Below are 13,695 nucleotides of genomic sequence, written 5' to 3' on the forward strand. Positions count from 1 at the left end.
TGCATCCGGCAACGTCAATGATTGATAACCAGTCTCGATGCTCGACATTCTATGAACTAATCCCAACATTCCTTGCACTCGTGCCGCTGCACCTCCCACAAAGAAAGGAATTAATTTCTAATGTCAATGATGTCTTTATAAAAGTAAAAGTGATTTTTCCCTTCAAAATAAATTATGATGAAGATTCATTTTTTTAGCTATTTACAGGAGAATTATGATTATCCTCGAAGGGCATCATAGTCTAGTTTTGCAGAAATCTGGAGTTTACCCTTTAATTGCAAAATACGTACACATACGTTGAACAATTGGTCCACTATTGCTTGAACGTATTCATGAATTTCGCCCATACGTTGAAAGGACTCAACGATTAAAAAGTTGATTTTTCTCTAGAGCAGCTTAGAACGAAAGATGATCCGATGATTATGAACAATAACAACACAAGGGAAATTGCTATCGTTTTAAATTTCAATTAACTCCATTCAACCAACCCTAGGACTCACTTTGTCGACAGCAGAAATTAAAATTGTTGCGACAAGAATTCCTTTATTTATAAAAGAATTTTATGTTACGCTCAGTGGATAAAATGTCACTTAACCTATAAACATAAATTTAGTGATTTTTACCGAAAATTTTTATTTCCAATATTTTTTCCTATATACTGACAGACATTATGGGATTTTCATTCCCATGAAACGAATCCACGTGGAACGGATACTCCGCGTAAATTGAGGGCCGCCTGTATATAGATTTCGAGCTATGTACCACATTATATCTTCCCAGGGTATATCAACAATGACAAAGTCCCGCAACCTGTCGATCCGAGAGGACGTCAACGGGTTAACCGGGTGCAGGTTGGTCCGACGCGGCGGTGGAGGGGCGGATAGTACGGCGCGGTCGGTGCGCGATCCGGACCGGAAGGCGTCGCGAACAGACGCGATATAAGACCCAGCGCCCTGCCCGAAGAGACTCCAGTTGGTGGCCGAGCGAGCAACGCGCTCCCTTCTCAGTCTCGAGGTCCCGCGTGGTCGGTTTGCGCGCATCTCGCTCGGCGATTGGTCATTCGCGCGGCGCCCTCTCGTCCTGTCGCCTCGCGGTACGCTCTCGAGTATCCCTCGCCGTCAGAAATAGACGGGTTCGAGAACCCGTGGTCGCAGGCTTCGCGCACCCGGAGACGTCGAAAGCTCTCGACGCCCCCCGACGAAGAGGTTAGGCCTCATCCCGCACCCTCCTCTCTCTCTCGGCGCGGAGGAAAATAGCGCGCGCGGGCGCGCGCTCGACTCGGCAGGGTGAGTATCCTCCTGGAAATGGCCGAATTCGGGCAGCCTCCCCCGCGGAAAAGTCCCGGCATCCCCCGCGGCTGCGCGCGCACCGCGCCCCGCCATTGACGGGGGATCGACGCGAGGGAAGCGCGCCGCCATCTTGGAAATCCTTAAGCCCACGTGATCGCTCCTTTTCGGTGGATCGATTCGCGTTATACGGGGTGGAATCCCTCGATGAAGAATTTTTAACAACGACTCGTACACTCGGAGAGGTTCTTACTAGACTGGTTTTCGAGTTTCCGGGACGGTGGGGCTGGTGAAGGATCGGTAGGAAGCGGAAATGCTATTTCTTCCCGGTCTTGCGCGACGCTTTCAGAAGCTGTACGCTTACTACGCGGCCGCCATCTTGGAAATCTCGAACCCCACGTGGGTGACCTTCCCGTATGACTACTTTCCAGATAAAAGTGCAAGTAGTACGAGGCTTTTTTTTTCTTGTGGTAAGTATCGGGTGGTTATATAAAGTGGGAGAGTGCACGAGACTGGCTAGGTTAGGAAAATCTTAGAGACAGGAAGGGACGTTTTGCAACTTCCGTCTGACTATTTCGCGGCTGAAATTTAGATAGATAATGTGCCGGACCTGACGGGGCTTGGAGATAAATCCAATATGGTATTTGGGACATTTCCGGCCATTCTCCTTGTTCATTTGACGGGTAGACTGGTCTTTAATACCTTTACTAGCGCGGAACATTTATCTCCGAACAAAGGGAATAATACATTTACTGTAATGTCGCGCTCACTCGACTTCGGGGAAAGAGACGCGAAATCGAATAAAGAGGTGTTTTTCTGCTTCTAGAAATCGGGTGTCGTCCTAAATTTAAATATATCAGCAAATATTTGATTGAAATCGGTCGTTTCTACCGACAGGAAGAATTCCGTTCATTGACTACACGACAACGTCCTTGGCTCGATATTGCTTCGCTTGGCGATGCTTTTATTATTCTCGAACGGAAGAAATTCTCCAAGGCTGTTGGATAGTTGGTTAGGTTAGGTTACTCCACCTGCTGCAGTTACAAAGAGCACAACAACGATACCTGGTCCGACCATCAATTCCTGCCGGATACAGTGCAAATGAACTGCGCAAAACTGGCAGGAAAAGATGCAGATCCCAAGTCATAAAATTAAAGATGTAAATAACAAACAAAAAAAAATGTTCCAAACCGAACTGTGCACAATTAACTCTCAGGGTGGAATAAGAAAGAATAAACTCACGACCGTGGATTTTTTCCGGGTGGCCAGTCGGATTTTTTCTAGAAAAAAGTTCGCAAATTCGGCCGCTTTTATTCCATTATTCGTCGCAGGATTTACTTATAGTCATGACGTCCGTGGGTCCATTTCAAGCGACTCGAGGAAAAAGGAATTGCTAAATTCGTCTTCTTTTCTTGTATTTTATTATTTATCGTAGTTGTCGAGGTTTAGTAGTGCGTCCACGGGCTTGGTGTGCGCGCGCCGGGCTGATTCCCTTTCTAACAATTATTATTCTAAATTTAACAATCATAAATCCCATGAAAACTTCCTTTCACTCGACATCGTGAAAGGCGCGGTCCGCGCCGGAAGTCGATTCATTATCCTAGGCGCGTGTCGGCCGAATTGATGTCTATTAGTTCAATGTTGAGAAAATTCAAAAGGCACAAGTTAGGTTAGGTTTCATATGGACCACCATGCGAGACGCACATGGTAGTCCATATGAAAATGACGCACGGTACATGGCAATGAATTCCCGCGCAATATTCGCAATTTCACACGTGCTCGCTCTTATTTGAAAACCGTAAACATCAAATAGCACAATAACTCTCTGTACAATCTGATAACAGAAAATTTTTAAAGACTCGGGTTAGGGTGGCCACTCAAGTAACGATAAATCGTAGCAATTTGTGATCGGGGAAGTTAAATCGAGTCCTTCCATAGCGTCCACGCATCAACCACGTTTCATAAATCCAAACAAATCTGCTATTACCATTACAATTTTCCTCGAGTAGCCGGCATCACTTAGGGTACATCGATCGCTTAATTCACGTACTTATATTAAATTCCAAGTGTAAACGACAATCTCACACCTTTAGTGCGCGCGGTAAAGGCTTCATATCAAATAATCGTTTACACCGAAAACTAGGTACAAAGTACGCCCGCGGTACTCGTACAAAGTCGAACTAAATTCACGCGGTGTAAACTAAGGACAGAGGTATGTCCACGAGATACATGGCAATGGATAACAAATAATGGCAATAATCGCAAGTAATGGCAGTAATGACGAGAATCGCAACTCCGCGAGGCACGTGCTCGCCTTGACGTAATCGCCGCCGCCGTGCAGTTTTGTCCTCGAGCTAATCAATCGCTTTGGGAGGATTCCTCAGGGCTGAGTTGCCGGGATAATTCTGGGAACATGAGAATAAGAGAAGGGAAACGGTGTCGATTAGAGAAATCCTCGGCGAGTGGACGTGCTGACGCGTGCTCTCCTGGGCCGATAGGGCTTTGGCGACTTCCTCGTGGCGGATATACTCCGAGTTAACGTTCTTAACCTTGTCCCCCCCCCCCTTTACAGAGAATTCCGCAGGTGCGGCACTTTTCGCTTGATATTTCGCGAAAACTGCGACTCGCCGAGTCGGCGCGCCGCCCTTGAACTTCTGGACGCGAGGTAAGCCTCGTCGGTCGTTGGCACCGATTTCGATCCGATCAGCTCGGGCAACGACTTATGGGTTTCGTGGTTGAGTAAGAGGAATCCTGAAATACGTCGTGTCGAAATGGGAAAATCGATAGGAATAATGGAACTCGATAATCCTCCTCTCTCATCGGCCCCCTGGTCCGCGGTCCTCTCTTTCCCCCGTTTTCACTTAACCTCGTGCGGCAGAAAATCTCCATTAAGTTGGAGGAACCAACCAAATCGAGATTCGCAACCTGAAAAAATCGACACGACTGGAAATTAAACGGAAACTCCAAGCTGGTAAACGGGGCTGATAACAGAATATGGAAACCGAATGATGATACGTGTGCGATAGGTTAAATGGCAGAAGTGGATGGAATGGAAAATTTCATATATATATATATATATTAATCGTTCGTTAAAGAAATTTCCGAGGAACAAGGAGAATTTTTTTTTTCTTTTCTTTCAGATCATTTTGTGGAAATCGTGGATGACATGGATCGTGCCGGTTTTAGATCGAAAGATGTTGAAAAGTGAAGGGTGAGAGAGCGCGAGGCGGGTACAAAGTGTAGATCGCACAAAGCGCAATTTCAGTCATCGGCTTTGCACCTGACTCGATAGTAAATTGCGGTTAAGCCTAATGCCGAGAGCCCCGGTCGATGCTCGACTCCTTTTACAGGCCGAAATTGCCGATCGATTTCCCTCGTCGAGCTTTTTCGCTCCTTCTCGAGAAACTGCTTGTGCGAGTCTCTTTGTCGCCGTCCTTGGTGAACACCTTCTGTCGGCCTCGGTTACTGGGTCGAATCGAGTCGGCCAAAAAACCCGGGAAACGTTCAAGGAACCGGCAAGACCGGATCATCCTCTCGGGACCAGAGAGGAACCTCCGGTTCCTGCATCCCGAACCATTCTCCTTCGTTCGCTTCCCTCTTCCTGTGACCGAGGACTTGCCTTACTTCCACTCTCTGCATCCCGGAATATTGCTATTTTGATCGTTTCTCTCGTTACACCAATGGACAGACTTTAGATAATCATTCCTGGTAATTTCGCTGACTCGTTACTCGAAATTCCATCTTTGAGATTCAATGGCTGTGGACAATCGACGTTCGGTTAATGTTTTAATTTTTAGTTCCTTTGCGTAATCTATCACGCGGTAAAATAATTCACGGTAATGACTTTTATCAGCAATACTGTCCTTTGCTGAAAGTGCAAATTTTCATTTTTTCTGGGTACCCACAATCTTCTTGTCCGAAGACCCGGAGAATACATCAAAACCAAATTTAATTATTTCTTTTTATATACAACAATTGACATATATATATGCATATATAAATGCCAAGAACCAAAGTTTTATGCAAATAAAAATAAAAGAATATAGCGGGATCATGAGAGGCCCCTTACGGTAGAAATTTAGAATGTTTCAAACTCGGTGATTACTTTGATTCGAACGTTACTTTTGATTGTAGTCTCGATTAAGGAGGGAAATAAATATTCGGCGACCTTTCCCGGAATCGAGCGAACTCAAACCGCGAGTATAATCGAAGGCTGTCGTTAAACTATTTACGTACATCGACGAGAATGCGAACCTCTTCCTGCCTGCGGAAATCTCGACGAATAACGTAACGTAAAGTTTAAACCCGCACTCGAGTAACGCAATCTTTTCAGGGAGGGATTAATTAAACTTTTAATTAAACGTTTAATTAACCCCGTGACCCGAGACCTCGACAAAGGGCCTGCGATCGGGAATAAATTTCGATTGGCGAACATTCAAATAATGAATTATGCGAAATGAATATATTAAAAATTGGGAAAAATTCGATTCCTTGATTCGCCCATTAAACCTCTACTTAATAATACCTTCAGCCGATAGACTTTAATAAAGAATCGAGAAATTATAGTCATTACGCAGTGAAACGTGTTAAATTAACAATTCCCATTGAGGTCACAGTGAAGTTCATACTACGAGTCTAGGTATAGGTGCAATTGTTTCACGCGTGGTTGCTGCTTAACTGCAATTCTACGAGGATATAAACGAAAATATATGCAGAATCCATCTGGCTCGGTGGTTTTACACTTTAAGTTAATATCGGTTATTTCGGGGGGATAATAAAGTTTTAAGGTGAAATTGCTTAACGATAGAGATCGTCGCCGGGAATGTTCGGCCGATAGGAGGCTCGGGTTGCGATTTCATCGATCCGGCGAATGGCGGGAAAATTGCCTCTAGGTGTAGTAATCACTCGATAAAGGATTACGGACGGGAAATCGGCGGTTGCAAACCGTTGCCGGGTGGTATTTTATTGTTTATCCCGAGATTTAGGAGAATCGTTTCTCGGCTGGTTCGGGCTGGCGAATTGCTTTCATTGCCTCGTTTACGATCGTGTAATACTTTGTTACACCCCGACGTTGAGAAACCCCACTCCTGCGTGTATTATAATCGTAATCGTATGATTCAACAGGTATGTCGTAATGTGTGCATATAAATTCACGGGAAAAATGGCGTTGCGCGCGGCGTGTTACACAGAGGGGATTATCGGCCGGCATTAAATATGATCTACATTGCAAAAGATAATAGACTCTGATTGAATTTTCATTCCCCGCGTCTCGAGGCGATGCAACGCCACAGGGGAAACATTTGTGCAGCTGCATTTCCTTTTATCAATTAATCGTTATCAATTGAACGTTGAAATTTGTAGACCTTAAATACACGATATACTTTAATATGTATGAGGTTCTTTTAGGCCTTAAAAGTGGCGGATATTCCCATTTTCTTTCTCCACCCATGCGCCTAAAGCAAGATTTAATTTGTATCAAGTACGTGCAAGATCGCAAGTAAGACTTAAAAAAGTAAAGTAGATCTGAAAGTGAGTTAACTTATGTCAACGAGAATTCGAAACAAGGCTGAAATTTCGACTCGGGCATGCACCTCGAGTACGTTAAAAAATGATCGCGCATTGTCGCAACCCATCGACCGGTTTCGTAACGCGCGAATACTCGATATATCGCTGGCATCGTCAATTATTATCTCCTTCTCAAATTCTAATGACATTACGTGCCCTGTAATGTCATATGCCTAAGCTTGAGTTACATTGAAATTACCGCAGGACCTCGTCAGCGAGCGATATTGTAAGCGACCTGGAGAACGCCCCCGCTTATTTACTTCCTCGTTTTATTACTTTTTCTCTCCCTCTTCCTCTTTTTTGAGACCCGGAGAGAGAGAAACGGAGGCGTAAAAAATTCGATGAAAGATGACGAGGGAAGCTCGCCAGCCGTGATTGACTCTCGATCGGTCGAAGAGCACGCTTGTGTCGAATGGATCGAATGACTCCGCACCGTTGGACTGCATTTTTCCTAGGTGGAAACGAGTTCTGTTGGTTGCAGTCTTTGGTGAGGCTACTTTTCCTTTCAGCCTCTTACGAAATGCATCGCTCGGTCTCGAGACACCGGCAGGCTCGACCTGCCTCGAAACTTCCATAGTTATCGCCGTCGTCCTCGGATTTTCGAAAGGACGATCGTTTCCCGATTATCCTGGGGACGAGGAATATATCAAGCACATTTCGAAAGGGAAGACATATCGCCGGTAGTCCTTCGACTCCGAAAGGCTGCATTTCACTGCCGCGCTGAATCCTAGACAGATGCACTTGGAAAAATTGCGAAGTCGTTGACACTCATGCCAAACTCGAATTTTCACGATTTTTGTGAGCGCGGCTTGTTAACGAATGTTCGGTAATGAGACGTTTTTTTTTTTTAAATTATGTGTTAAAAGTAGGAAAAGTGGGGAAAAAATGGAAAATTCAAATTTTCGTGAATTTTTTATGGGGAATTCCTGTGAATAATTGCAATGAAGCCGTTGTCTGCTTTCCTGCATTTCGTTGGTTACGTTGTTCGGAATCGTCGAATATTTTGCTCCTTTTTCCGGATGTAGAATCGCTCTCCATAAGCGGAGGAAATACGTACTTAGAGTCAGGGGGCGAAATAGTCACCGGCGAGTGACAAGGCGTACGGCACCGTACTATTAATGTCCAATTCCTCTTAATATCGGTCGTATTCCGTGCCCTGCGTAAACATTCGAGAAAATCTTAGTGAAAGGACTGGATAAGATTTCGAGTCGTGCAAAACGTAGGCCAGGAAGGAGAGCGCAGGTTCGGCAGGGGCGAGAGATCACGGCGGAAAGGAGAAAAAGCCCGCGCCATGTCAGACATGGAAAGAACTCCTTAGGTCGGTTTTTCGAAATATGTAAAAACCGAAATAACGATGAGAAAATAAAAAATGGAAGGAGATGCATAAAAAAGATTCGCCAGACGGCACCCCTCTCTTCATCGAGGTGGAGGAAGCTCGAGTTGGCTCGCTTCTAGCTGAAGTCATCACCCCGATGTGAACGACTGCTCCTAGGTAGAGTGTAATAAATAACTCCGAGGAATCGGTTTCAATTTACTACACTTGGCATCGTGTCAAGCACCTTGGCTGACTTTGTGTACATGTCTTTTACAAGGGGAGCCAAGAAAGAGTGGAGGAGCCACCTTGGATCATCGAACGAGGCGACGTTACTTAATCCTTGCCGTTTCATTCTTTTTTCCCCTTTCAGATGGCGCTCCTTATACACACGATCGTCGATGGCTACCACGACTTGATGAACAACAAAAGCGACCCCAGGGTGAACGATTGGTTCATGATGAGCAGCCCGTTCCCCACGTTAGCTATATGCCTATTTTACGCCTACTTCGTCAAGGTCCTCGGACCTACGCTCATGGAGAACAGGAAACCTTTCGACCTCAGGAGGGTCATGATATTTTATAATCTCTTCCAAGTTGTGTTCTCCACGTGGCTCTTCTACGAGGTACGTAAACAAATTACGATTTTACGGAATTTTTCTAATTATATAGAATTTTTCGTTGCGTCCCATGGACACGAAGTTTGGGTCTACGGGCAAAATCGGTCTTGGTCTTATGGGCTTAGCCTTGGTCCACACAGGAAAATATTCGGTTGAGTAAATACATTTTTTTCTGTTGATTTAACCATAGGATAATGGTTATTACACAGGCAATCAAATATTTGAGCGGCATGACTAAATTCATTGGGTATACATTTTTGGCCCATTGTAAATGAACGAAATTTCTTTTCTTTTTTCTGCGTATCTAGCACACTTTGCAATACCGTGCAAAATCAGGAGCGAGACTGCAAGACCGAGACCGAAATTGCTCATCACTGTCTGTGTCTTCTCGGAGGGTACGGTGTAATTATACGTTTCGCATTTCAGAGCCTGGCGTCTGGATGGTGGGGCCATTACTCGTTTAGGTGTCAGCCAGTGGATTACTCTCATAACCCGAGAGCCATAAGGATGGCAAGGGGGTGCTGGTGGTACTACTTCTCCAAGTTCACCGAGTTCGCCGACACGATATTCTTCGTCCTCAGGAAGAAGAGCAACCACATTTCGACGCTGCACGTAATCCACCATGGTTGCATGCCCATGTCCGTATGGTTCGGCGTCAAGTTCACCCCAGGTACGAGATTCTATAGCGATCATTAAAAAAGCCTAGATTAAAATTGTCCATTTTTAAGGTGACGTAAAAGAGGCCTCCGAAGCGTCAAATTATATTATAAACCTATTCGCCGAAATCGTTCCAAGATCCTGACACCCGTGAAATGTGAAATTTCATGAAAAATTAAAAAAAAAATACCTATAAAGAAATTTAAAAAAAAATGAAATTTTATGGCCGTCAAGACCTTCCTTACAGCCTCCATATACACATTGTAAGGTTTGAAACGACTTGATAAACCCAGTTCGGAGGAAACTTTCGTAAACGAGATCTCTTTGGCGGCACTTTCGCATCGCCTTAATTTCCCGATTAAATGATAATTGCCCGAAGCCAATTATAGCGAAATCATCGAATTACCGAATAGTTGTCTCGATTACAGGTGGCCACAGCACCTTCTTCGGGCTGCTGAACACGTTCGTGCACATCGTGATGTACTCGTACTATCTGTTGGCTGCCCTGGGACCTCGGATCCAGCCTTACCTCTGGTGGAAGAAGTACCTGACCGCCCTGCAGATGGTCCAGTTCGTCCTGGTGATGGTCCACGCGTTCCAGCTGCTCTTCGTCGACTGCAACTATCCGAAAGCGTTCGTCTGGTGGATCGGGATGCACGCGATAATGTTCTACTTCCTCTTCAGAAACTTCTACAGGGAGACCTACAAGAGGAAGGAGAAGGCGAGGCTAGTCAATGCAAGCAAAAGGGCCGAGGCCGAATACGCGAAGCGCAACGGCGAGGTCAAGAGCAAGGAGGCCGAGGATAAGGTCATCTACGCGAACCAGTACAAAATGGCGACGGGCTACATATCCGACAACGTGATGAGAAATCGGGTCTTCATCGACAATCGGGGCTTCGTAGAATGAGAGGTCGCCGCGGGGCCCGTCACCTTCCGGTATTAGGAGGATCGCGATGGATTTTTTGGGAAACCCGGACACTGAGAGTCGTCCCCGGATCGATCCGTCGACGGAGATTTTGTCGACGGTGGGGACGAGCTATGGGCGATTCCGATCCTTCCTGGGACGACGAGTCCTGCGACCGCCCGACAACCGATCCTAGATACTCGGGCCTCGGCGGACTCGCCGGTCCTTTGTGGTCCTTTTTGCGCCATCGGCAGCGCACACCGGTCAACCGGGTGCCGGGGACTTCTAGTTTGAGCGCTCATGTCTACCGGCCGGTCTCGCCGATTCTAAGGGGTCTACGATCCCTGGAGATTGGTGGGGATCGCTCCGGTCGACCCTGCGGAATAAGGGAAAACTTGTAATCCTTTGATCAGGGGAGCGCTGGGAGAGTGGTCGGTTCTCTGTCGGTAGGAGACTCCCTAGGGCTCAGCGGTGGCGGGGCGCTCGTTCTTCGTAGTGCATTTATGACGAGTCCGGCAGAACTCCTGCCGAGGATCAGCTGATCGGCGATTTGAAGTCTGCCGATCGGTGATTTTGCGTTAGCTGGTCGGCAATCTCGTGTCAGCTGATCTACGATTTTGCTTCTGCTAATCGACGATTTTACGTCGGCTGATCGGCAATGTCGCATCCGCTGATCGGCTTCGAAATGCGAACTATCGACGGCGATCATTCGCGATCCGTGGCAACGAATTCGGGGGTCATCGCCCTGAATCATCTGCGCTCGCGAGCAACGACCATTCGTCGAGTCGTTGAGTCCTTGGATTCGAGAATTTCTCCGAACACGGGAAGTTTCGAATGCGGACTGATCGGATGATCGTCAATGACGGTCTTGGGCAGGAGGGATGACTTCGGACTCGTTAACTCTTGGCGGAGGACGCGGGGAACCACGTGCACTTCCGGAAGTGGATCCAAAATGCGAGGAGGCCTTGAGGTCTCGTTTTAAGGTCGTAGGAAAGTCGGTATTTCTCTCGATGGACCGGAAATGTGGAGCAACTAATCATTGGCTAATTATTTAATCTCACGCACCTTGAGAGTGATAAAAGCTTCTTAACGATTTTCAAAACACACGCCGACTGATTTTATCCCATTGACAAATTCGTACTATGGAGAAGACGTCGAAATTTCTGTTGGCTCGATTGTAGGCATTTTATATATGATAAAGCGAGGAAGGAAAAGATAATGGCATATAATTTGTAACTACCTCGAGTCTCAAGGATAAGTCGTGATTTTAGAGGGAGATCTGCGGAAATGTAAATTCGAATAATCAGGAATAACGTTACTATTGAAAATCGATCACTGTCGAAAATCTGCGAAATGTGTAAAGTTTGAAAACTAGGTGAGCAAAAATTCGACTTCGGACCGACACTTCCGGGATTGAATGGCGGAAAGTGGGGGCTGAGAAGGGAAATTGGTATTTTACTTAAATGATTAAATGATGAGGAATGGCGATTTTTGGAAATGTTCGCAAGGTATGCCGACTTTCGAGATTGCGAAGGACAACGGGCTTTAATCCATCGAAGGAAAAAGGAAATTGGCACGGTGGGATGGTTCGGAAAAGCGAATCGCAATTGGGGAAACTGCCTCCATCTTCGAGTACCATTAGTCAAATCTCGGCCCAGTAATAGCGATTAAGAGTAACGCAATTATACATATCGTCGTTAGCATAGGATTTAACGTTGTACAGGCGTTTTAGCGTGTTATTCTTTCGAGATATCTTGTCAACGGGCGAAAAGGGAGGAGAAAAATTGACATGCGATTTCTGCGTGGACTTGCACGTACCACTTTCCATGTTTCTTTTTCTCTTTCCTTGTACTTAAGACCCTTTTATCAATAGAAGCTCGAGGATGCGGTATCGAATCCTGCTGTGGAGACCTTCCGAATTGTAAATTCATAACGTGCGAGGCGTAAATGTTACGGGTTAAGTCTCGATTATAGATTTAAGGATAGAAACTTCGAACGCCTAGGATAAGTATTTTTGTATCATACGAGAGCGCGATCCAGTGCAGTGGGTGTATTTATTTTCTCAGAATAAAAACATTGTGTTCTTTGCATTAAGCCGGGCCCTTTACCTTCGGGTCACTTCTGAGCATTGTGAATGGACTCATGCCTGGTAGAAGAAAGTAAGACGTGCTCGACTTGTAAGGAATTAATGTACGTTCTTCTTTGTCGCCTATCGATGGGGTGAGAAGCCGCCATCTTGGTTTTCCGGCAGCCTGAAGACCGTTCCTTTATGTGAACCGGTAAGGAAATAAATAATGGAATTAATGTACATTCCTCTTTGTCGCCTATCGATGGGGTGAGAAGCCGCCATCTTGGTTTTCCGGCAGCCTGAAGACCTTTATGTGAACTGGTACGGAAATAAATAATGATCCATAGCACGTTCCCTTCTACCATCGGTAAGTTCCCATATTGCGCGATGAGTCCGGGAACTACTTTGCCGGCCATCGGTAAGAGAAATGGAAACGTCTCGCAATTTTCACGGTACTGATATACCGACCATCGGTCAAGTTGTATCGCCGTCGGGGATTCCTCCGCCATTTAGGATATCCGTAAGCGTCGCTGTAGCTCACTTGTCTAGCTCTAAACGTAACAATTAAGGATAATAGATATTCTTCGGGGACGGAAGTCCAGACAAGGCGTCCTTGCTCGAGTTATCGGACTCTATCGCGGTGGATTACTTGATGACGACCAGCGCGAGCTGCAATTTTATTTTACTTTATCCTAACCAGCCGCGTCCTGGCGTGACGGGATTACGCTACATCGAGATGTATCCCTACTTGTAGGATGTAGAAAACGAATTGCGAGTTGAAACGACCCGAATGTCAGTTTCGTTCGTCGCCACTTGTCGGCGAGTAATCCGTCGGCATGGCTCGATTTAATTTCCGCACTCGGGGGGGACCCAAGGGCCACTTCTCCTCTGGGCCACAAACTCGACCCGACATTACGCGATTACGTAAACTCTTCCGAGTCGGCGTGCAATCGCGGTTTGATATTTCATGATCGAATTCATTACGACACAGGGCCTGGCCGCAGGAGGACGCGAGAAAGCGTTGAAATTACCTCCGGGACGTTGGCAGGAATTTTTCAACGGCGCGGTCATCTTTCTCGGAAACACCCAGAATCATCAATCCGACGTACGAAGGACTTTCCCCCGGACGTCTAAAACTTAATGACATTTATGCAGAATTTTTAAGATTATATGAAAGAGCCATTCTGTATATACCGAAACGTGATAATATTTATAATACCTTTCTCGAAAGTGGATCCACCGAATTATCTGAAACTTTAACACGTGGCTATAGAGTCTCTTATA

The 13,695-nt window shown here is 45.9% G+C and overlaps 1 protein-coding gene across 1 annotated transcript; it reads left to right on the forward strand.

The window, feature by feature from the left end:
* Positions 1-959: 959 nt before the first annotated feature.
* LOC105704167 (elongation of very long chain fatty acids protein AAEL008004) lies at positions 960-12,437 on the forward strand. The gene is made up of 4 exons (XM_012433172.1): positions 960-1,286; positions 8,537-8,788; positions 9,209-9,452; positions 9,868-12,437. The coding sequence occupies exons 2-4, from the start codon at positions 8,537-8,539 to the stop codon at positions 10,344-10,346; spliced, it is 975 nt and encodes a 324-aa protein (XP_012288595.1). The 5' UTR covers positions 960-1,286; the 3' UTR covers positions 10,347-12,437.
* Positions 12,438-13,695: the final 1,258 nt, after the last annotated feature.

This window comes from Orussus abietinus, unplaced genomic scaffold, assembly GCF_000612105.2.
Source record: "Orussus abietinus isolate OABI.00-Male unplaced genomic scaffold, Oabi_2.0 scaffold11, whole genome shotgun sequence".
Taxonomy (NCBI): Eukaryota; Metazoa; Arthropoda; class Insecta; order Hymenoptera; family Orussidae; genus Orussus; species Orussus abietinus.

Coding starts and splice junctions, on each gene's coding strand:
- LOC105704167 (XM_012433172.1), top strand. CDS start 8,537: ATGGCGCTCCTTATACACACGATCGTCGATGGCTACCACGACTTGATG. Junction 8,789..9,208: donor CCACGTGGCTCTTCTACGAG/GTACGTAAACAA, acceptor TTCGCATTTCAG/AGCCTGGCGTCTGGATGGTG. Junction 9,453..9,867: donor CGGCGTCAAGTTCACCCCAG/GTACGAGATTCT, acceptor TCTCGATTACAG/GTGGCCACAGCACCTTCTTC.